The 24,053-nt window shown below is 39.7% G+C and overlaps 1 protein-coding gene across 1 annotated transcript; it reads left to right on the forward strand.

Annotated features, from left to right (window-relative positions):
• Window positions 1-4,599: 4,599 nt before the first annotated feature.
• On the forward strand, window positions 4,600-22,497 carry LOC106952495 (alpha-1A adrenergic receptor). Its single transcript, XM_015040639.1, has 2 exons — window positions 4,600-6,064; window positions 21,375-22,497. The coding sequence occupies exons 1-2, from the start codon at window positions 5,101-5,103 to the stop codon at window positions 21,938-21,940; spliced, it is 1,530 nt and encodes a 509-aa protein (XP_014896125.1). The 5' UTR covers window positions 4,600-5,100; the 3' UTR covers window positions 21,941-22,497.
• The last annotated feature ends 1,556 nt before the right edge of the window (window positions 22,498-24,053 follow it).

The following is a 24,053-nucleotide window of genomic DNA, read 5'->3' on the forward strand; positions in this document are numbered from 1 at the left end:
ACTTAATGTTCCCTAAAGGAGCTTAAAAAAAAAAAAAAAAACTCCTGCGTTTCTTTAGTGAAACCGACCAAAGAGCAGCACTCAGACTTTTGAAGTGTCCACATCTTTTTTCTCTGGCCATTGCAAGTTGAATTTGAAGCAGTCTGGTATTTTGAACCTTGTTTTTCCTTCTCTCTTGACATCCTTCTTTTACTAGACACAACCTAAAGAAGGTTAAACGTTTCTAATTACAAAAAAGAAAATCAGTGCATTAAGACAGGTGCAATGGGCAAAAAAAAACAACGCATTTGATCCTTGTCCTAAAATCTTGTCACAGTTATAGAAAAGGATAATTCCCAGTGATTTATGTATGAAGAAGTATGATCATATCTAAGTGGATCTAAGAGATAGAGTGGATGTCTGATTCCCTTCCAAGAAGTTCAAATTAGGGATAAGAGATTACATGAACTGCAGTCGGGATTCCTGAGATCAAAAAGTGCCTCTCTCATTTAGGCTGGCTCTGTTAATGAGCTCTGTCAGGGTTTTGAATTAATCCTTTGCTGACCTTTAAACAACGATTAGAGTAATTGATTGGCAGAAACGGTGCAGGACTCGCACTGCAGAGTTCTGAACATGAACATCAAGAGAGTTAATCCCATCTTCCATAAAACGACTGATATTCAGAAATAATCCAGTCATCACGGGAAGCTTTACAGTCTGACAACAAGCAGCTATCTGTCTTTACCAGAACTTTGAACTTATTTAAGGTGACATCATAAAAATCTTATCTCTTCTTCTTAAAAGCAACACTTTGTACTTTTTTTTTTCTTTTTCACAGCACAGACCTTGTTGAGTCTTTTAAATATTCAGAATGTGGAAGATGTCATTTAAAAGCAGTGAAGAGCCATTAATTAGTTTGGTTTTATGCAAATTCAACTTTTATCTGGCACATTATCTTTCTGCAAAGTGCAAGTTATAGAACAGTACATATATTTTTTTCTCCCTGCAAAATGTATTTTTAAACAGTTCTACACACTAAATTGAAAAGTTGTTAGCCAAAGAGACCAAACTTTGAATAAATATATCATAATCTTTAATATCTTTAGGAAGTTTCTGCTTATGCATGCAGCAAGGACACAAAATCATACATCCATAATCACAGCTCAAATAATCAAATACTGACTTCCAGCAATGAAACACAGATAAATGATGAGGTGTACTACTGATCAATGAATTCTCTTTAGTGTAATACGTTTCATTACATATGTTCACCTTTAAAAGCACTTTTAAATGACTGTTTTTGTACTGTAAGCTCTGAAGATTATTTTGTTAATTTAACGAAACCCAGGGTGAGTACACAACTGGGAAAATGAATCTAACTGAGGAAGAACTGAACTAAAGTAAAATAGAAACAAGGCTGACGGAATCAAAATAAGAAACCAAGGAACAGAATGTTAATGAAACTAGAATGAAATAATCGAAACACCAAAGGAACTCTAAACAACCCAGAATCCTGACATCATAATCCGCCATACATCCAGCCAAACGCCTTTCTAAAGTATGTAGGGAACCAAATACAAAAATAAGAAAAACGTCACTGCAATTAAGAAAAGAGGAATGTTGGTAGGGAGTTGTTAGCGGCGCAAAGTCATGAATCAATGTGTGCCCACTGATTAAGACAATGTCACACAAAGCTCAAGTGCTCTACAACAACAGGAACACCACCCAGCTCTCAGACGCAATCAAAAGGAAATTAATTTTATTCTTTCAAATTCTTTTTTAATTTGTATTATATTATTGAATATTGTCAGGAGGCACACTAATTACTTTTCGGGTATGTGCAAGATCCATATCTACTCTGTAGAAGAGGAAATTTGGCTAGAACAACAACACAAAACTTTATATCTTCTTTAAAAGAAATAGCCATGAGCGATTTATTAAATTATCTTAAACGATGCCGACAGAACGTCGCGGAATAATGTCTGTGTTTACAAGAAGAAAGACACAAGTTATAAAACCTAGTGTCCTCTGACACAGAGCAACGAGGAAGCACTTGGTTCAGGACGGGATGCGTCTTCTTCCACTATCCAAATATGGGGCAAATTTTAGTGCAAAGGCAATCAGCAAACAAAGGGTTCTCAGTGCTCATTGTTTTTTACCATCAATTGTCCTGTAAAAAAATAAAAAATAAAAAATAGGACACCCGACAACTGTTTGTATGTTTTTCTAATATTTTTGGATACACAGGAGATATTTAATATTATCAATTCTGAAAAATCCAAGTAATATCATAAACTAATAGAAACAAAAGAAAAGACCTTTAAAAATGTTCTGTGAAGTACATTAATTTCTGGCTATAAATAAGGTAGGACACCCAGAAGTTTATTTTTTTAAATGGTAAGATGGTTAAAACCCCACGAAGATATTTTGTTTAAACTTAACAAGTTTAGTTTAGTGTTGCGGAATATTGTAATGGTTTTTGAGGCTGGTAAGGGGAAAAAAAGGGAGGAAACTTCAAAGCAGCAGCCAAAAAGTCCAGGTCTTGCCATGGGAGCAAGTTCTCTTTAAAAACAGACTACAATATACTAAAAGAAGTGTCCTAAGAACCTAAAATGTCTTCACAGGACATTCAGGAGGGTAGACATGTTTGACATAGATCCAAATACTGCATTCCAGAAAAAGAACCTCATATCAACTCTGAAGCACGGGGGTGGAAGAGTCATTGTTTGGGGATGGATCCACCAACATGACAATGACCCAAAACACACCAGTAAATCCACCAAGAACAGGCCAAGGAGTAAGAAACAGAAAAATCCTGGACTAGCCCAGATCTTCATGTCATTGCAGATAAGGAAGAAGCATCTTACTAGAGATATTTCAGATAAGTGGTGTAAGACTAGGATTTAGTGATTATGGAGTAGGGTATTATAACTTTTCTCTTAACACACATTTTTTTTTGATATCTTTGCGTTGTCCTTACTTTTCTGTCTGTTTCATTGCATTTTCTGCATGCACTGCTACACACTGGCCTCACAATCCCCCAGTGATCTGACTGCATGTGTCATGAGTGGTGGGTGTGCTGTACCCAAATGTGGGAGACAGGAAATGGAAAGATTGTATCTTAGTGGAGTTTAATTAGCAGAAGAAAACTAACTTACAAAATAATAAGGGTAACGCGAAGGAACAAAACAAGGAGAGAGAAGCAAATGACTGAAAAGAGGAAGGGGTATAAACACAGAGGACGATTTCACTCCAATTTTACTGTTGGACCTTCTTATCATCATCACACTAAAAGTCGCCAAACCCGCTTTTACAATCCTGTTTTCTCCCTCTTTCTCTCCCTTTCTCTCTCTTACACACACACACACACACACACACACACACATCCTCCTGGTGACCCTTCATTGCTTACACATCCCACAGCTAATCAATAGCAGAGACGCTGATCATTCCTGCTGACTAATGAGAAGTCAAACTGGAACAAACAGCTGCGTAGGACTACACAAGCAAGCATGCAAAAATCAATTTCACATTTTAAACCGCTCATGTTGCGTTTACTGTCAATAAAACAATCATAAATTCACAAGCTGTTAGTTATAGTGCCTGCATGACATAAGCTACCATTTGGCTTTAACTGAGAATACTGTTAAGAGTCTGTTATTGGAAAAGCACTGTGGAGAATAAAATGTTTTAGTCGACAATGCGTTATTTCACCCCAAATGATGCAGTTGGAGGCTACGAATTCCTTTTTGCAACAATGTGAGAGGGTTGTTTGTTGCACCTTGTTGGAGGACAATGCTAGGATTCATTTGGGATAAAACTGGGTTCAGGAAGCAGTTTCACACATAAGCTGACCACCATGAAGTCCAGAGCTGAACCTGAATGAGGATTTTTGAAATGTACTCTCTTTCTATTCATCAAAAGTATTGCAACTCTGAACAGAAATACTGTAACACAGAATCCTTTAAGCCGCTGCAGGTTTGTGCTGTAACCACAAGTTGGAGTTAGAATAAGTTAAAATTACAGTAATAATGAGAGTGTTTATCTAAAATTCAGTACCAATGACTGAAGGAGATTTTAAAACTTTAGAGAATTGTTTCCAATGTAGTAAATACATATTTACAGGTTAGCCAGTTTGGCTAAGCTTTTGTTATTTTGGAACAAAAGGGTCAAAATGTTAGTCTCTAGATGAAAAAAGTAGTAGAGAAGTTTGCCGAAAAGTTTGCAGTCGATTGCTTTTAATCTAACGAAATGTGAAACCAGGGTGAATACTTCTGCAAGGAGCTATGCTTCATTATTAATATCTATATTATTATTATTATTGTTATCTCTTTTTTTCCCCCATTTTCTGTTACTGTGTCTTATTAATTGTCCGAGACAGTTTTTCCTTTTTGGAGGAAGGTAAATAAACAAAATAGTTGAAAGCACAGCTCTATTCCTAATAGGTTACTTCAGCTCGCCTTTGTTTTTTGTTAATTTGCTGTGCTAAAGAATGCAACCAAGGCCATCAAGGCAACCATTGACCATGGGGAAGGCAAGGGGGAGGAAATGCGCCTTTTACGCAACACTTTATTTGTTCAATTAGGCAACATCTTCTGGTGGGAAAAGGGGTGTTCCCGTACATGTCACTAATAGCATAAAGGCAGCCAAGTTGTTCAGGTCTAGCTATAAAATCGCGAAGCTATTGCGATAAATAATAATTTTGTCCTGAAAACGCAAAAAAAAAAAATAATTCGCACCGCAACATACAAACTTTTTTTAACTGGATTGCATGGTTACAATTATGAAGAGTCACTGTCTTTGTGCTGTGCGTCATGCGCACTCTGTCGGCTCGCTTTGGGTATGTTTGGTCAGTTTGTGGCAGCGCTGTGTGTGGGAGAGGAGGAGAGGAGGCTGGAGATGACTGCCACAGCCCTCACTTCTCCGCTGAAACCTCATGAATGTGGAGGGAGAGGGACGACCTGCGAACAGATCGGCTGCGCAATGGACTGATGTGGACTCGTGCTTCGGCGATTTTTGAAAGAACCATGCGGACGTAGGGAAGTTTGAGCACTTGCGCGCAGCACCGACTCTTTAGTTATAGTGATAGAAAGCCTGCTATGGAGCACGTCGCGACTCAAAATGAGTTTGAGCACTGACGATGTAAGAAACTTGTGGAAAAATGGTTCCTCGGACCTCGAGTGGGACTCTATGCAGGTCAACTCCACCAACAGCTCCAGGACGAACCACACCAGGTTCGGCGAGCTGGACCTCACCCGCGCCGCCCTGCTCGGCTTGGTCCTGGGGGCTTTCATCGTGTTTGCCATCGTGGGCAACATCCTCGTCATTCTGTCGGTGGTGTGCAACAGGCACCTGCGGACCCCCACCAACTACTTCATCCTTAACCTGGCCATGGCCGACCTGCTGCTGGGCACCACGGTGCTGCCGGTTTCTGCCACCCTGGAGATCCTGGACTACTGGGTGTTCGGCCGGATCTTCTGTGACATCTGGGCCGCGCTGGACGTGCTGTGCTGTACGGCGTCCATCATGAGCCTGTGCGTAATATCCATCGACCGCTACATCGGAGTGAGCCACCCGCTGCAGTACCCGGGTATTGTGACGGAGAGGCGGGCTCTGCTGGCCATGCTCGGGGTCTGGGTGCTCTCGGTGGTCATCTCCATCGGACCTCTGTTCGGCTGGAAGCAGCCGCCGGCGCCAGACGACACGGTGTGCCTCATCACAGAGGAGCCGTTTTACGCGCTCTTCTCCTCTCTCGGCTCCTTCTACATCCCGCTCGCCGTCATCCTGGCCATGTACTGCCGCGTTTACATCGTGGCCAAGAGGACCACGAAGAACCTGGAGGCGGGCGTGATGCGGGAAAGGATGAACACCAGCGAGCTGACCCTCAGGATCCACAAGGGCTCTCAGGTGCACGAGGACCCCGGCGCACCGGGCACCGGAAAAGGCCGTGCGCACCAGGCCAGGAGCTCCCTCACTGTGAAGCTCCTGAAATTTTCCCGGGAGAAGAAGGCAGCTAAAACTTTGGGAGTTGTGGTCGGAATGTTCGTCCTATGTTGGCTGCCTTTCTTTCTGGCCCTGCCTATAGGTAGGTTCAGCAGGTCACGTCTAACAAAGCGCTCCATTATACTCTGTTATGATGACAGGTATGTTATAGTCATTTGCAAAAGTACACCCACAATCCCGAACATCCTATAATTTAAAAAGTTTATATATATATATACATATATATATATATATATATATATATATATATATATATATATATATATATATATATATATAAATATATATATATATATATATATATAATGAAAACATGGCCAGCCTGAGGCTGTGGGGGCCCCGACGAAACTCTACACAGATCAGAGAAACAAATATACAAATGTCCAAATTAAGCACATGCAAGTGTATCCTAAGAAACCAGAATATCATCAAAAGCGCATTTTAGTAACTGGATTCAATTAGTAAAACTCAGAGGTTACATATACATTCATACATTATATAATTATTATCAGTTCAAACCACTAGTGGAAGCTGTTCACAACATGAGGCGTCCAAATATATTATTGGAAAATTAAGAGAAAGAAAAAAGTCTTTACATGCAGGAAACTCCGCACTGAGGCAGTGATTCATGCTAAAAGAGTCCAAACAAGTATTAAATGCATGAGCTGTACTTAAACCAATATCTCTGTATTCATTTTTTTATGTACTTCAGCAATATTCTAATTTATTACAAATGTTTCCCCATAAACCCACTGCTTTCAGATCACCAGGTCTGAAAAAATCTGATCCCCCCCTCCATGTTCCAAGCATCAGGACTTAGATTTCTCACTATTTTCAGTCCATATATAAACCAGCAGCATGTACTTACATGCATTTTTTTTCCCCTCAGCACCATAAAATCAAGTTGGGGGTCATTTGATGCTGTAGTGCATAAATATCATAAATATGGATAATATTATGACAATAACAATGACTAATCAGTTTAAGCAGGAGAAACAGCCTTATTAGTGCATCTCTGTCTATAGATACATTATAGGAGGATTTGCAGACAGAGAGGATAGCAGCTGTGTTGAGACTTAATATTTCTACAAACTGTGGGACACGGTCTACAAACTCAAAGACTTTATGAGATTCTACTCGTTTTAATTTAGGGACCGTAATAAGTAATGAAACACTTAGGAATTTGAGGAGGAATTCCTACTGAACTTATCCAAACAGTTCCTGTTATCTTTGCTGTATTTCCTTAGTTAATCCGGTTGTGGCCTCCGATCTGCTCAGTTTTCGTCGATCTCGACGAGAATCCATGATGTGACAGACACTAGCGGGTCTGTTTCAGAAACTGCAGATGGAATTAAGCAATGTAAGAAAGGAAAAATGTGGCGAGCAGGTCAGAAAACCACCAAGTTTTTCTACATATTTATGAATTGGGTAGAAAAGGTCCCACTTTTTCTCTATTTTTTGCATATAGGATGTGGCACGAGTTTGTATTTTAATCTAATACAGTTACACACATCCAGCAGAACTGATTCTTAACAAGTCACCTAATGACAAAAATACTAACCTAATTCTCTGTCGGTGTGTGTTAAACTGAGGATAAATACAAGCAGAACATTATTTGGACAAATAGCCAAGAGGCTCACGTTAACTGTGGAGGACCTGCAGAGATTATTCATGCACTCCACACATCTGGATTTTATGAAATACTGGGAAAATAAATGCAGGAAAGTTAAAAGAAAGCCAAAAGAAGTCCCATTTAAAGCTTGCCACAAGTCATGTAGGGGACACAGCAAACATATAACAAATAACTGTATGAGGAGGAAAAACAGCTTCACCCAGAACACACCACCACCACGGCGAAACATGGTGCTGGCAGCATTATACTGTTGGATTTCTTTTATTCAGCAGGGGCGGGGAAGCCATCACAGTTCACTGGGGGATGGATAGAGGAAAATCCAGGGACAAAACCTCATGGGAGCTTATTTGGGGAGCTGAATAAAAGTGCACAGTTTTACTAAATGCCACTGTGCAACATTAGGCTTAGTTTGGTTATAAATAATTATCAATAAGTGCCAAGGAAAACTGTTAATTGCAATCGCAATGAGTAAGTCAGACATTATCAGGAATTCATATCCAAAATCTCACAGTTTCTGTCAGTTATTGCTTTCTGACCTGCCTGGTGAGGTTTGGTATTATATAATAATACGTGGAGTATTAGCAAGTTAGCTTTCAAACCTAACAGAGAACAACACGTTCACGGTGATCCAATGGCGTTACTGACTCTAGTGGCAAACCATAGATATCGACTCGCAATTTGGCATATGGATGGCAGGTGTGGTAAGAAAATTAGCTACTGCAAAACTTAGCAACCCCCTATTAGTCCCACATGTGCCTTTGTGTGCTGTTAATAAAAAACAAAAAACAACTGGCAGCCAAACATAAAAAAGTAAATCACAATAAACTAAAACAAAAATAGTTTTTATCCTAAGGGTTCTTCTTGGAGCATCTTTGAGTCAAATTCTTACTGCAGAAAATCCGACGGACACTTTTGGGCAGCTAATCTTATTTTGAGATACCGTCTCTGGTTACACAGATAGCAGGCCGTACTCTGGATCAAAGGTATCTTCGAAGATCTAGTTTGTTTGTTTTTTACTCGGCCAGCAAGACGTCCATGCGTGTCCGCCGCAATCAGCTTTTGGGAGCAAAGGCAAAAGAGAGCGGAAACCGCTGCACGCTAAGTTTTGCAATCTCCATAAGATCATTGGGATTCCTGCTGTGATTGCGCCTTCCTGGAAGTTGTCACAAAAATAGCTTGATACTCTACGTTCTGGGATTCATTATTTTTATATTCCGGTTTGTTGTCTGTGTGCAGTTTAGTAATCGTTCTCCATGTGGCTCAGTTGGATCCCCGTCACCATGTTTCGTTTTCCTTCCACTTTATAATTCGCCACTGCCTTGTGTTGATCTACCAAGTAAAATTCTAAAGAAATATATAAAAAAATTAGTCGTTGTAATGTCACAAAATGTGTTGCGAGCTTGTTTGTTTTTCAAGACACTGCATTACTGCTTCTGTGAAGATTTGCCTCTGTGTGTTTGTCTACTGTGGTCAGACGAGAGCGAGTTCATGCCTCAGGCTTTAAGCCTCATATCCTCAAAGATGCAGAGATTGTAGCTCGAAGGTATTCTTGGTGAGATGCTGCAGATTTAGGAGCCTTGAAAGTGTAGATTTCCAGAGAGAGGGGTCAGCCGGAAGGCCCCATTTATGTAACACCATGGGACAAACTGCCAAGGAGCCCCTCTCCTCACCCAATGCTGCGGTCTTCTCCATGTGTAGCATACTGATACACTGAGACAAAGCACTGTGCCTCTTTACTTAATGCACATTTAAAGCAGACAAGTTCAAAACTTTCCTGACAGGAAACTCTTTGCAATTCATCTTCATTGGAAGCTCTCTGCCATAGCTGGATCTTTTAGGAGGTGCACACTTTCTTTATATTTTTTTTTCCCCATTTTAGTCACTGTTTTTCTCTTTGACTGTGCACCTCAGGTCTCTTGGTGAGACTTTGGTCTGAATTAAAATTCTCCAAGTCCGATAGGATCGCAGGCAGACACTCTTCTCCTGTTGCTCCCTGAGCGTTTGTTAGCTTCCACCCACAGTGTGGGATTTCCGTTTTCACACATGTTATTAACCCAGCTTTCTTCAACTGCATGCTGTCACAGATAGGCGACGTGTGCTGACGGGGGGCTCCAGCTCACAGAGTGTGTGTGCATACGTGCGTACGTGTGTGCGCGTGTGTGTGTGTGTGTGTGTGTGTGTGTGTGTGTGAGGGGGGCAGGGTGATTGCCATGCATGAAATGCTTTGGTTGAATGTGTGTTTGTGTGCAGGTTGGTTCGCGTATTTCTCTCGGGATTTTGTCTGTGAGGCTGGACATGGTTCCCTCTTGTCCATCTCTGTAGATTTTTAGACTGCACAGATGAAAGTAAAAGCTGCGTGCTTCCAGACAGAGCTACAGTGACCTTAGGTCTGAAAGGTCACAACCCCTGAGTGCCGCTTGACAAACTATGTGATCCCCCTCCCCCCTCTCTTCCTCCCCCGTCATTACTGATCTACCCTTTCTGGCTCAGATTTTGTAAATACCATGGTTTATTGTACATAAATGGCAAGCAGACAACCAGGGTTGACTCATTTGTTCTGAGTTTTAAAACTTCTGTGCTGCCTTTTACGCTTTCAACTTGAATCAAATTATGTCAGGATGGTAAGAAAATAGATCAAAGTTTTCTTATAATGTTAGCGGTATTCCAAGCCTTCAACTACTGATCAAAAGCAACCCCCCCCCGAAAAAACCCAATCAGTCTCAGAACAAACGCGGATTTAACGTTGGGTTACGTCACATTCCTGTGTCTTAGTATGCAAAAGAAAATACTGTATATCAAAAAATCTAATTATATTACCGCCATGGAGAGGAATTATATGGGAGTAAAACTAAATTTACTTGTTTGAAACTGCAGTCACTTAACATTTTCTTTGCCATACAGTCCACGAGGTTTTACTCCGCTGTTTGGCTTGGCATGTCAGATTATCCTCAACAGCCTTTAAACATGTTTATGTGCTCCTTGATATTAGATCACCAGCATTAAGAAATTATTTCAAAACATGAAATAAACATTACAAATTGAACAAGAAAATGCCTCAAAATAAACAACCTGTCAGTACCGTTTGCTTTTAATGAAGAGGAGCTTCAGAGTCAGTGGTTCAAGGTAAATAAAAGCTTTGGAAGCAAATGCTCTGTAGGTCAGAAGCAGTTTTATACACAAAATGTGTCTAAAACAACAAGCAAAGGAAACTTTTCCAAACTGCTCTGATCTACTTTTATACATATGTTCTCTAAAGTATGGACAAGAAGTAGTTTCTTTTAGATTAACCTTATAAACTCTTGAGGATGCAGCTTTAAAAGCTTTAAAAGAAAATAGTTTTATGTTTCTTAGCAATAAATGTTGTGTCTGCTTTGGTACAGTTACCATTTCTACGAATGTTTATATCCTAGCAAAACTTTCCGACATTTTATATTACGCCAAAAAATTTTTATCAAATTTAAATATTATTTTTTAGCAAATACAAATCATGCAGATGTTGGGTATATTTGTATTCAGGTACCCTGAGTCAATAATCTTGAGAACCACCTCAGTCTATAAATATGTATGCCAGCTTTGCACATATAGAGACAGAAGTTGTTTTTTTGTTTGTTTTTTCCCCCCCAATTCTTTGGTGCAAAAACAGATCAAACTCTCTGGAGAGATTCTGTGAACAATAAGTTTCAAGTATTTGGACCATTTTTTTTCTTTTTTTTTTTTGGATTCAGGTCTGGACTTTAAGTTATTCTAAGCCATTAAAAGGTTTTGATCTAACATTTCCATTGTGTCTCTGGCTTAATGTTTGGGGTCGTTGACCAGTTGAAGCAGAAACCAGTCTCAGGTCTTTTGCCGTCTCTAACAGGCTTTTTTAACGTATCGCCCTCTATTTAGTTCAATCCATCTTCATCTACTTGTAGAAGAAAATGCTTCCGACATCATGATGTTGCCGCCACTTTTTTTGAGGCGTAATGACGACTTTATCCTCTTTTTGATGAAGGATAGATTTGTGAAGTGCATGACTTACACTTGCCCTGTCATCAGATTCACCAACCTGACATTTGGCTCTCTGCCACAGATCTCTTGGCTGATTCTCTGATTAATGCTCTCCTTTGATGTGATCTGTCGGTTTAGATGAACTGCCCTGTTTTTTTTTAGGTTTGTGGTGTCACAAAATCTCTTTCCATTTTTTGATGCTGCATTGAACTGTGCTCAGTGAGATGCTCAAAGCTTTGGATAATGTTTTATAATCTAACTCTTGTTTTGAACCTCTCTCCCCTGACCTTTCCACAGGGTTCTTTGGTGTTCATGAAGCCGTTTCTTCACTAATGTTTTCTGACGTCCATCAGAGAGAGGCCTTTGTAGTTTAAGTTGATTTATACACAGATGATGTTGCACACAATGGACTCCAATTTTGTGTTTTCTGAAGGCAATTGCTCCCAAAATTTAGAGCGAAAATTGTAAAAGGTGTTGTCCAAATACAAAATGCATTTTGGATTTTTAAAAACTTACCCCCAGCACTTATTCTCCACCTCCTGCTGGCCAAGAGATTTTATCCTCTTTCATGCGAGATTTTTATTTTCCAACCAGCATCTAAGCAGTTTTTCATCTTTTTTTTTTTAAAGCACAAGTTCAGTCTGCCAATTTTTTACCAGCGACTTCCTCCTAACTTTCCTCTATTCATTTTTTAAATTTTTGGTATGTGGCCATATCACTTCTGACATTCAGCCAACAAGTGTTTCTCAAAGGAGCAAAAAATAGTTTTTTTTATCGAGCTATCAGAAGCTGAGTTAGGTGGCCTTGTAAGCATAAAAACACAGATTTCCATCTGAGCTTCCATTGTTTAATTATGCCGTTATTTATAAATACAGCTCTATTCAGTTCTAGTTTAAATAAAAATGAAACCAAGATTTTTTTTTTAACCACAGATAAAAAAAAAATATTGTAGATAAATTCTATTTACTTGTCTTACTTTGTTTTAAACCCCTATTTTTTCCAAAGACCATCTCAGGACTAGCCTCATGTTAAACAGTTGGGGATGTTTTCTGAAAAACATACATTAATGTCATCATGGTAAACATTTATAGCTCTTTTTTTACGTTTATTTCAGTAAGGATTATATACGATGATGAGCATTCTTTGTAAGTAAATTACCAGATAAAAAAAAAAAAACGCTTCACAAATTCTACAAATTTCTTAAATTGCATAAATTACTTTAATGCTTTAAATAAAAAAATATCATGTTATATTAAAATACAAGAGTTACACAATTTAAGGAGGCAGGCTAGTCAAGATAGAGGGGAAGACAAATGCAGCGATGTACATAGACAACCTGGATGAAAACTTGCTCCAGAGCATCTCGACCTCATGCATCAGACAGCAGGATGGATTTCCTCCAGATGGGACTGATGGGAAGATGGATGGAGCTGAACACAAGGACATGCTGGAAAAAGTCCTGCTAGTGGCTGAAGCAGACTGGAAACTTCCTATCCAACAGGATAAGAACCTAATACATCCAACCAGATCTACAATGGGATGATTTCGATGAAGTCGATCCCAGACCTGATGCTCTCCATCCAAACTGTCTGAGCTCCAGCTATTTCGCCAAGAAGATTTTTTTTGTCGAAGTTCCTACAAGATCGAAACATCTTAAGGTGTTTGCAGCAAAATGTGGTTGCAACAACGACTGGCTCAGTTGAGCCGACAACAAACGCGCACCACCGTGTTCCGCTTTTGTTGTTCGCGAAACATTTGGACAGCAGTCGTGCACCACTTTGTGTTGGTCCGTTACCTACGACAGTCAACAAAATGCCTGGAAGGGTGCAGCTGTGTCAGTAGACTAAAAGTGGGAAGCATGAAAGAAAAATTCATCTCCTTCATGCATGTTCACATTTTTGAGCTATGATTTCTCCAAGAACGTTTCGTCATCATGATAGCTGAATAATCATTCAGTCAAGAAGTAGCTGCTTACAGTGATGGACGAGTGCATTCATGTTCCCTCCTCTTTCTTGCAACCCACCTTCAGTGAATCAGTCCAAATGACAAGAGCAGAAAGACTCATGACATCTGTGGTTTCAATAACTTCATAAACAGAAGATTTTTGTCAAGAGAACAGCTCAGTTTATAAACATGGAACAATTTACTATGACTTGGAACTCTAAAGCTTCATGATGTCCATTTCATCCTCATTAATGCACCCCGTTAAACTCTACCCTCACTGATTTAACAGCAGTCATTAAGAGTTTTATAGATTATACTTAATTTGCAGAACAGACACCCATCAGTGGAGACATTTGTCATGCATCTCAATGTTGGTTTTTTTCCCCCTCCTTCCTCATCCTCGCAGCTCAGACAAAGAGGAATGATCTGTGGGCTGCATGTGTTACATCCTAACACATATTTCCATGCGGCTCTTCTTTAACACCCAGAGCGAGCACAAATATCCCGCGAAGGCTCCGTAAACTGTGCCGTCCAAACGCGAGATGTGGCAGAAACCAGCACTCGCGTATCTTCCTTTATGAAAAACGTGAAATTTATGTGTTTTTCATTGAGCTGATGATCAGCTGTGCACCAAGGGTACCGATGGGATTTTTTTTTTTTTTTTAGAAGAGGGAAAATAATGAGAGGGCAGCGTGTCAAAGCGATGTAAGAAAAAGGTGGCAGAGAAGAGCAGTAGGGTCTGTGGGGCAGGAGGAAGGTGAAGGCAAGGGGTCTCTGGGTTGTCAGTGTGACTTCCTAAAATTATCCCAACACTGCGGTTTGACTGAAAACTCTGTGCGAGGGCCGCAGTGCTTTCAATCTGAGCCACATTAATCATGTTTATAGGTGTTATGAAACAGGATTTGTGAGTTTCAGAGGGAGAAGTTTGTGAGTTTGTGTGTATGTGTGTGTGTTTTTTAGCATTTCTCACCTTGTAAGGCCCATTTTTCCACGTGTACTACGTGTGAGGACCCACAGCTCCGTATGGGCCCAAAGCCAGGGGCCCAATAAGAAGATATTCTATTTTTAGACTAGAGCTTAGGTTTAAGGTTAAGGTGTGACTTGAGTTTAGGTTGCGTTTAGGGTATAGAAATTAATGAAAATGAAAGGAAGTCATTGCAGAGCTTTTGTGAGGATAGAAAGACATACTCTGTTTGTGTGTGTGTGTGTGTGTGTGTGTGTGTGGGGGTGTGTGTGTATGTGTGTGTGTGGGGGTGTGTGTGTGTGTGTGTGTGTGTGTGTGTGTGTGTGTGTGTGTGTGCGTGTGTGTGTGTGTGTGTGTGTGTGCTTCACATGGCAGAGAATAGGCATCACTCCTTCCAATTAGTGAGAATAACAGGATGCAGAGTTTTGTTAAGATGTTCCTGTGTTTCGGAGTGAGATGTGTGTGCGCCTGTCCTCAGGAAGGAGGTGCGAGCGGTCCTCTTAACAGAAAAGCCCGAGACCACCACCCACATCAAACCCCCCGCCGTTATCTGCTGTATATTTATACCATTGTCTCGCAGCACAAGCCCATCGCATCCTCCTATACTATAGGCTCTGAACATAAACACTCCTGAAAGGACAAAAATGGAGCGAGTTCACATGGAACTTAAACAAACAAATATGTTCCCAATGTGGCTACAGGCCACTCTGCCGTTATCCTGTGTTTACTACCCTTTATCCCCCCCATGCTTGTGTAACGGAGATCCATGAACGTGACGGCCTTGGCCCACCTCTTTATTCTTTATAGAGGCCAAGATTTTTATTAGCTCCTCCCGGGAGGAAGGTAGCACGACCGTGTTTGACTCAGGCCATCTGAGAGGCTTTTAAATGAAGTGAGGATTCAGAGTGCCTCTCTTTGCTTTCATCTAATGCGTTGGTTCCCTGGTTTTGAGTACAAATACTTCTGCTCTATAATGCAAGCTGTAACTGAAAAATATTTTAATTATTTGTTGTCTTAAGCAGCAGGATAACACATATTCTTATCTAGAGGCCCAGAAAACTGCAGGAAGTACAGAAGTATGGGTTCTGGTATTAAGCTTTTTCCGGATCTGGATAAGCAAAGAAAAACACATGTGACATTAATACCAATTTTATGTCCATCCATTCATCCTTTGGATTTTCTTTCAGCTATAGAAGCCTGGATATGTTGTAAAATGTTTCAATAATGTTTCCAGTAATATTTCCAGTTTTCTTTCAGTCTGATCTGTCAAAACTGACGGTCCTTATTAAGATTATGAAGCAGACACATTTTTATAAAAGTGTCTTAAGTAAACTTAATGCTTTCAAGTAAGTACATTTAAAGGCTTCAAACATGAACTATTACTTGGAAAATAGGGTGGGATTCATTTTAGTCAATTTGTAGTTTGTAATCGAACAGCAAATGAGGGAATTAAGAGGCTGTCTCCACTTTTGAATCAAAACATAAGCTCTTAACGACCATCGGATTTTTGTTTTGTTAAGCTCAAGACAACCTGCATCAAAGTACATGCTGTTAGTTGATGCTTTGGACGTTTAATGGATTTACTTGGCAGAAGAATAAAAGTTGAAACATCTTACGTTAATAAGAAACGGACCTTCTTCAATTATCACTTCGGGTACAACTTTTCTTTTAAAAATTCATTAGTCTCTCCTAAGAAATGCCAGATGGATGTTTTACTCTGTCTGTTATAAATTAAGATCTTAACTTTGGCTTAGTTGTTCCCGTATTGTCGTGGTGTTTTCTCGAAGGTAGCGGTAAATTGCTCTTAGGAGTACGTGTGTTTGATGGCTGTCCGCTGTGAACGGCATTAAATGGAGGATTTTGTCGCTGCACTTCTCCTAGTTCTTACTGGTCTTTTGCTGATTATTTTGGAAAGAAAACAAAAACCCTCAACACGATGCCATCTCCTTGTTTAGTTGTAGAAAGAATGCTGATGTGACGGTGCTCTGTTGCACAGCTTAGGACACAAAAGTTAAGCTCATTTGAATTTCACAATGTTAAATGAGAACGTTTCTCATAGTATCGACGTCGTACCAAAATGCAATCGAGGCCTGTTTAGTGAACTCCAGTTGTCGCTGCACACATTCCCTTCCTGAGCGTTGCCACATCTCTACAAACACTGATTGTTTCTGAATGTTGGTTTTTATGACCATCATGTTGTGAGTTACCCTCCTGATAGTCAAACTATTTGCTTCCCTGATTGCACTTTTGGCTTGAAGGCCAGATTTAGGAAGACAGATGCAGCTGCGCTCCAGAAATCTTTCATCCCTCCCCAAAAAATCTGCACCTTCACGCAATCCTGTCTGGCAGAACAAATCCCTCTTGATCTCCTTGCCTTGTTGATGCAGTGCTGGTGTTTAGTTTGAAATGCATCACAAACCGTGACAACCGATGTAAACAAGCGTCTGCCTTCTAAATAACGTCTAACGAATTTGATCAGGCACAGATATGCAATGCACCAAACGTCTATTTTTTTTGTGTGTGTCCTAGTAGAAATAGTTATGACTGATTGACTGGTCTGAATTGTGAGAAAATTTATTTTGCACTTTGTTTGAATAAATTAAGAAGAGGGATTTTACAATAAATCTCAGTCTTTCAATCAACTTTAATTCAAAATGCTCTACCTCTTATTCAGACATGAGATAGAATGAAACTCATGCAAAATAGTCCTGAATAAATCTAGCGCAGCTTCACTATGTTCCACAAATGTGTCAAACTGAAATATTTAACATAATTTATCTGTTTTTATTTAAACAAACAAAAAACAATTCTTTTTACCACTGCTAAAATAAGCTGAAACCATAGTTATTACATCCACCAACTGTTTCTACTTAAGGAGAACCGTTTCATTCGAACTAGGGATGCGTGATATATCGCAACTAAAACTGCTGTCATTTCTTTTATCATGTCAGTATATAAAAAAATGACTGCAAAACTGGCAAAATAATGACAGCAAAATAAAACTGGGCCAATATTAAACAATATTTATTTCGGTCTTCTCGTTCTGTCTGGAGAGTGAGAGAAGAGATTGGTGTTTGTTTAGTCATGCTACAGATCAGGACAGGATTTTGGGGAACTGAAGCAGAAAAGCAGTGGTGAAGTCAGCAGTGTGGTCATTTTTTCCCCCGCCAAGATGTTGAAAGGATAGTAAAATATGTATGACATCAGTTATCGCAAATAGCAGCAATAATATTATTAGATATTGACATCAGATTAAATTTTAATGTCAGACATGAGATAGAATATTTTAATATCAGTGCATCCCCAATTTAAAACTAAATAAATAAATGCTGTTAATAATTAATACTCAGTTGTTTCCATTAAAATATATATGTATTGTTTTTTTAATGGGGAGCTTATTTTGTCAATCACAGTTAATTTTTTTATCCATTTACTTTACTTTTTCATTCATAATGGTGTTTGGGTTGCGAGAGCTATCTGAACAGTTGCTAATTATTGCAACAAAGTGCCAAGTTGGCAACAGAGCTTCTTCCGTCCTGACCACAGCCCGGCCCACCCCTCCACTCATCCCCTCGCTTGGCCGTGGCTCTCAGCGTCTCTTGGCTCCGTCCACTTAGTTGGAGTCTTTCAAAACTCATCAGGGGCGCGGTTTTGCTTTCGCAGGGGCATGATTTAACATCCAACTCTATTCTGGCCGGTGTCGTGCCGAAGTAGTTATCCTAGTAAATAGCTTTGTTATGGCTTTTATTTTAATACATTAACTTTAGCAAAATAAAATAGAATAAACATTTTTTTTTTTTTATGTTTTATTTTCAGCTTTAGTGACTTATTTGACAGCGGACAGACTGGACAGCGGGTTGTGAGTCAGAGGGAAGACGGGCCAACAGGCCGGGACTCAAACCTGTGACAGCCGTGTCGAGGACCAAGGCCTCAGAATATGGGTGACAAGTTTTAGTCCCCTCTGCAGAATATTTGACAGTTTTTTGTTTGTGCTTTCATAAACTAACACTGAGACTTTATCAATCTGATTTAAGCTCCTTTGGGCTGGTAGGAGGTTCCACGTTTAAGTGTTGAAAAATCATTTGCTCTATAGTTGTTTGGGTCATTTGGCTCCACTGCACACCTCATTAGAACCACTACAGGCGAATTTGGGTTAATTTCCTGCCTTGTTGAGTAAACGAGAAGCTAAATGGTTGTAGCCAACACACCGGTCTGGAAAAATTGATCTCTGAAATCACACATCAAATGCTCTTAAGAAGCAATGAAAAGAGTTTCCTTTAACACTCGATCCTTTAGGGCTTGCGATGAAAGCACTCATCACTGTCAGAATCCATCAGGATCTGCTGCCTAAACCAAGATGGATAAAGACATGCTCTCTCTGCAGAGGCATACCCTGTATCCCAGTCGTCCTCGTCACTCACACAGTCATGCAGTCACATTTAAGTGGGTTTCCAGAAATGGGAAGAAAAAAAAAATCATGTGAAAATACCAGCTGCTTAGAAAAGACGCTGGCAGCTCAGGAGGCCAAGACAACTCTATCTGGTTCATCTAAGCCTCAGAAACACTCAAGGTAGAGATTTTATTTTGTTTATGGGATTATCATCCAAGCATGTGTGTGCGGACCCCCCGCCTTCATCATTCAACACGTGTCAGTGAAATATAAAACATGCAGAACTGCAAGGAATCACTCAAGCCATCTTTCCGGCGCTCCTATAAAAGTCAAACCGAGGTGCCTCCACCCCGTCTGTCATACATTACCAGAACTAATTTCACACTTGAAATCCTGAAATTACGATGCATCTTCAGCCTCTCCGGGAGCATGATATTAATGTAAGAACGTGGGTCGCTTTAATTTAAGAACTCTTCACATCTGCCTGCATGCGAACACATAATGTCTCTCTTTGTTTCACACTAATCCTGCTCTTGCTGTGCGTATTAATGGACTTTGTTTCATCTACTTCCTCTTATCTCCTCCGCACTTTTGCCTGTTTTTCTCGCCTATTAAATCTCAGCCGCATCTGGGCGACGAGTATCATCAAGTGTAGATTGATGCAAGTGCAGAAGTCATTAATTTTGAAACATTATAAGCCTACCTCGATACGTTGCGCTCAGGACCGTCTTCCTGAGCGTTGCACGCCACATTAACCTGTGTTGGTTTGTGTGTGGAAGGCAGAAGTGTGTTGCTGCCCTTTAAGCTTCGTAACCTCTCCCTAAAGCCTACCATTTCATTTAATGATTGCATCTCAAGGAAATAAAACTCTCCCACAGAATTAAAGAGGAATCCAAGACTGCATCAATCTTTTATTTAGATAAGCACATAACCCGTTTATAAAAGGTATTTCTAAACACAGAATCGGTCTTTTGATGGTTAATGTTTGGTAGTGGTGATGTTTTGATTCACTCTGAGCAAAATGTTTCAATCAATGCTGCCACCTGTTGGATAAATATGACATTCAATCCTCAACATGAAACCAAGAGTTAGTTACACGCAGTCCAGTCATGTTTTTATCCTATTTAATAAGTTATGTCTTCTCATATTAACAGTTTGTGTTATTCTTCAGTCAAATTTATTTATTCACACTCTTTAACAATTCTTACTTTTCACTTTCTGATACATAAATTGCTTTGTGTCTGCACCTATAACTTCACTAATATCATCACAGACTATAACTTCACTAATATCATCACAGACTCGCGTTAAGATTGTAGTAATAAAACGAATCACAGAAAACTGACTATAAAATATGTGAAACACGTATTATTATACTTAGATTAGTTACATGGATTGATTTGTTTTAGTTTATTTTGAGAAAAATGGTTTACGGTTGATAAAAACACAAAATTGAGTTGTTGTTTTTTTTTGTTTTTTTTTTAGAAAAAAATAATTATACATGAAACCAACAAAAAGAATTTAATGCAGAAAAATTGCCATACAAAAATGTACGGAAATCTGCTGTATAGTTTATTCACTAATAATTGATAAAGGCTGCTTTTTCTATCACTTGCTGCATCACTGCGCCACGGCATGGTGCAGATCAGCATGGTGCTCTGTTGGTGTATAATAAAAATCAAGCTTATTTGAACATTTTAAAATAAATCGTCTACCTCATTTTGATTTGTCTGCTAAAGCGACACAAGTGCAGAGAAAACTGAGCAACCTGCTCAGCCTGTCTCAACTAAAAGAATCTAAGAGGTGACCGGTTTAGTTGAGCTGGGAAAATATGATCAAAAGAAAGAGGAAATGAGAATGTCTGGTGGATGTCTGGCATCATAAAATAAAAAGGAGAACAACAACATATTTCTATAATTGCATTTTGTCATTTGAAATAATCTAGGCTCAGCATGTCCAGTCAAAGAGGGTTAGAATAAAAGTTCTTCCCTCATTTAAGTGTCAGTTTTAGCACAAAAAAAATGTATAAAATGAATCTCTGGACTCTTCCTTTGTAAGCATTTCAACAAAAAATGTGTGATGTTTTTGGTTTACTTCGTTTTCTAAAAGCGACAATATTCTTAGGGATAGTATTATAAAAAAATAAATATGATCATGCTGTAAAACTAAAGCCTTGTTGGAGTGGTTTATGTGAACTGGAGGAGTGCAGTTTGACCATAATTCACCGAATTGTCAACATGAGCACAAGACCGTGTTGTATCTCTGATTTTATCACCAAGTGTACAGAAGCTTGGGACTGGCCTGACTCATTTAAGACCAATAAAAACAGCATGTTTATGTTGAATAACCAAAACACTGAGTCATTATTTATTTTGAGGTTCTTTTTGAAGAAAAGATTGGCCTGTAGAGAATAAAACAAAACAGTCTGCCGTTTTCCACTTATCCATCTTTTTTTTATCTGTTGTCCTCAGGGTCCTTTAATGTGCATCTGCGGCCACCTGAGACCCTCTTCAAAGTCATCTTCTGGCTGGGCTACTTCAACAGCTGCTTGAATCCCATTATCTACCCCTGCTACAGCCGCGAGTTCAAGCTGGCCTTCATCCGGATCCTGAGGTGCCACTGCCATCAGCAGAAACGCCCCGGCTGGAGAACCTACAACTACCGCTCCTCCACCTTCCGCTCCTCCGGAAACTCACGGAAGAGCTCGACGGATCACACCTCCGGCTGGCTGAACGGGAGTCAGCGCACCCTACCGTCCTCTGCCAGCCCCAGCCCCAGCTTCCTGAGCAAGGGCCTCCCTCCGTGCCCGGAGGGGGAAACGTTGTACATTTGGGGAGCCACCACCTCAGCGCCCTCCACGCCCAACCTGCTGCCCGGCAGTCCCGCAGACTGCGAGCAGGGAGGCGTGAGAGGGGACGGCAGAGAGGGGAAACGGGCAGAGGGGACCGCCGGGGGGATGTTTTCTTTCTCCTTTGGGAACATTAAAGACAAGCGAGGGCTCAACAGGGACATCATCATGCCTGATGAAAAGGTGTGACTGCAGGCAGCTTCTGATTTACAGATTTGCCGAGTACAGGCTTTGCTGTACATGGTTTGTGTTGCTTCATCCGCTAGTGGCATGTCTTCAGTGATTAGTGTGGGGAGCTGATCTGCTCATTTACTTTTCATTTCTGTGTTTGTAATTGGTGAAAGGTTTCTCTCAGTGAGCAGTGACCACTAAGAGGTTCAAATATACCCGTTTTTTTTCTGCCCTGTTTGGATCAAAAAGAGAACTGCATGTTGTTTTAGATGTTATTTGGAGAAACCCAAGCTAAATCATTTCAAACATTTTTAGCTTCGACTCGTCATGTTTCCTGTAAAAAAATAAATAAATAAAAAAAAAGAGACTCAACCTGATTTGTAAAATCAAAGCAACCGCTTGTAAAACAAAGAGCGACCAGGCATTTGACCACCTTTCTGTTGCAGTTGTCTGATATTGTGGTATTTTGTGAAAATAAAAATATTGTATGTATTTTTCTGCTGTGCGCACAATCTTCAAATATATTGTGTGTGTTTGTAGAAATGTGATGGAAAAAATAAAATATAAAATTCCAATTTGATGTGTAACAACTTATTAATTTCTCTGTTGGAGAAAATGCTTTAATGTTTGCTATAATATGGATGTTAACCTGAACCTCAAGGATTGGGGGGAGGGGAGGATTGGCTTGGACAAAATTTATAAAGCATTGGACCTGAGAGGTGACTAATGCAATTTTTTACTTTTATCATGTTTGGAGAACTTATTTTGTCATTCAAAGACAAAAGATGATGTAGCAGACGCTCTTACGTAAAGGTAATATCAACCTACACAATTTTTGGCGACCTATTAAATATTTTTTTAAATTATGAGCATAAACTTATGTCATCACAAATGCCTTCTAAATGTACAAAAATTGAACCTAAAAACTTTGTACTTTTGTTTTAATTAAGGAAGATACGAGTCAGATGATTATTCTCTGGGAAACTCATTAAAAGAAGGCGGACAGATCAAACACGATAACGCAGGAGGAGTTGTTTCTCCACATAATGATTCTTTGTTTCACACCAAATCCACGTCTAATGACTCTTGCTTAAAAAAAAAAAAATCAATCTTCTGAACAAAGAAGAAACTTTGTTCAGAAGAATATTTAAATCAAAAAGTGAACTAAACGTGTGTGCTCACAAACAGAATAAATGTATTTAACTCACTCAATAAAAGCGTGTCATTGTGTTCGGCCTAATAAAAAAGCTTAAATGTTCAAATCGTAAATTAATGTGCGTGAGAGTGACCTGTGGTACGGCTACGGATGAGGCCAACTGCATCCTTAAGGTAGAGTATGATCCAAAGCAACATGTCTGGTTGGTGCAAACAATCTGACAAAACCTGCCTTGGCACATGGCTCCGTTTCAAAAACAAACAAATGTCTGTTACAAAGAAACCAAAATAGCCAACTGTCCTCAGAAAAATAAATATGTACAACATTCACACAACCAAACCATTATTGCATACCAACTATTGCCATTTTCAACTTTTTCAAAAAAAAACATACTGGCAAACTGTATGCAGTAAGTGGTGTTGGTTTGTGGACAACAAAGACACCGTTAATATTAATATAGACTTTTATTTCATTGCTCTAATATAAACTTCATCTGCCTTGAGATCTGGAGGTATTCAGAAAGACGCAGGGTCACTTGTCCACCACGCATCTGATACACATGGAACTAGAGTATCACAGTGTGCTTAAAACCATCCTAAAGCCTAACTTATATAGACAGCGGGGAGGTAACCAAAGCAAAGAATCCAACGCCAAACCCCACAAAGAGTGACCCTAAAGATTAAAACCGAGACCCAGCAGAGATTTAAACTGAACATTCACAAGCCTTCCCCTTTTGGGTAAACAGAAAGTTCAAATGATCAGAAACCTCAAACATTTACGCACCACTATCTAGCAATTTCCCTAATGCATGGTAAAATAATTTCCAGAGACTTGAGCCACAGAGTAATCCTTTAGTTTCAGTGGGAAAATTCCTGAATACTGGAAGAAATTCGCAATGCCAAAGTTCATTGCTACATTTTTCTTCGATCAGGTCAGGATACAGTGCCTTGTACGAGTATTTACAGTCCTGAGATG

This window comes from Poecilia latipinna, unplaced genomic scaffold (genome assembly GCF_001443285.1).
Source record: "Poecilia latipinna isolate Pla-1442-1.1 unplaced genomic scaffold, P_latipinna-1.0 Scaffold521, whole genome shotgun sequence".
Lineage (NCBI taxonomy): Eukaryota > Metazoa > Chordata > Actinopteri > Cyprinodontiformes > Poeciliidae > Poecilia > Poecilia latipinna.

Coding starts and splice junctions, on each gene's coding strand:
- LOC106952495 (XM_015040639.1), top strand. CDS start 5,101: ATGAGTTTGAGCACTGACGATGTAAGAAACTTGTGGAAAAATGGTTCC. Junction 6,065..21,374: donor CTTTCTGGCCCTGCCTATAG/GTAGGTTCAGCA, acceptor TGTTGTCCTCAG/GGTCCTTTAATGTGCATCTG.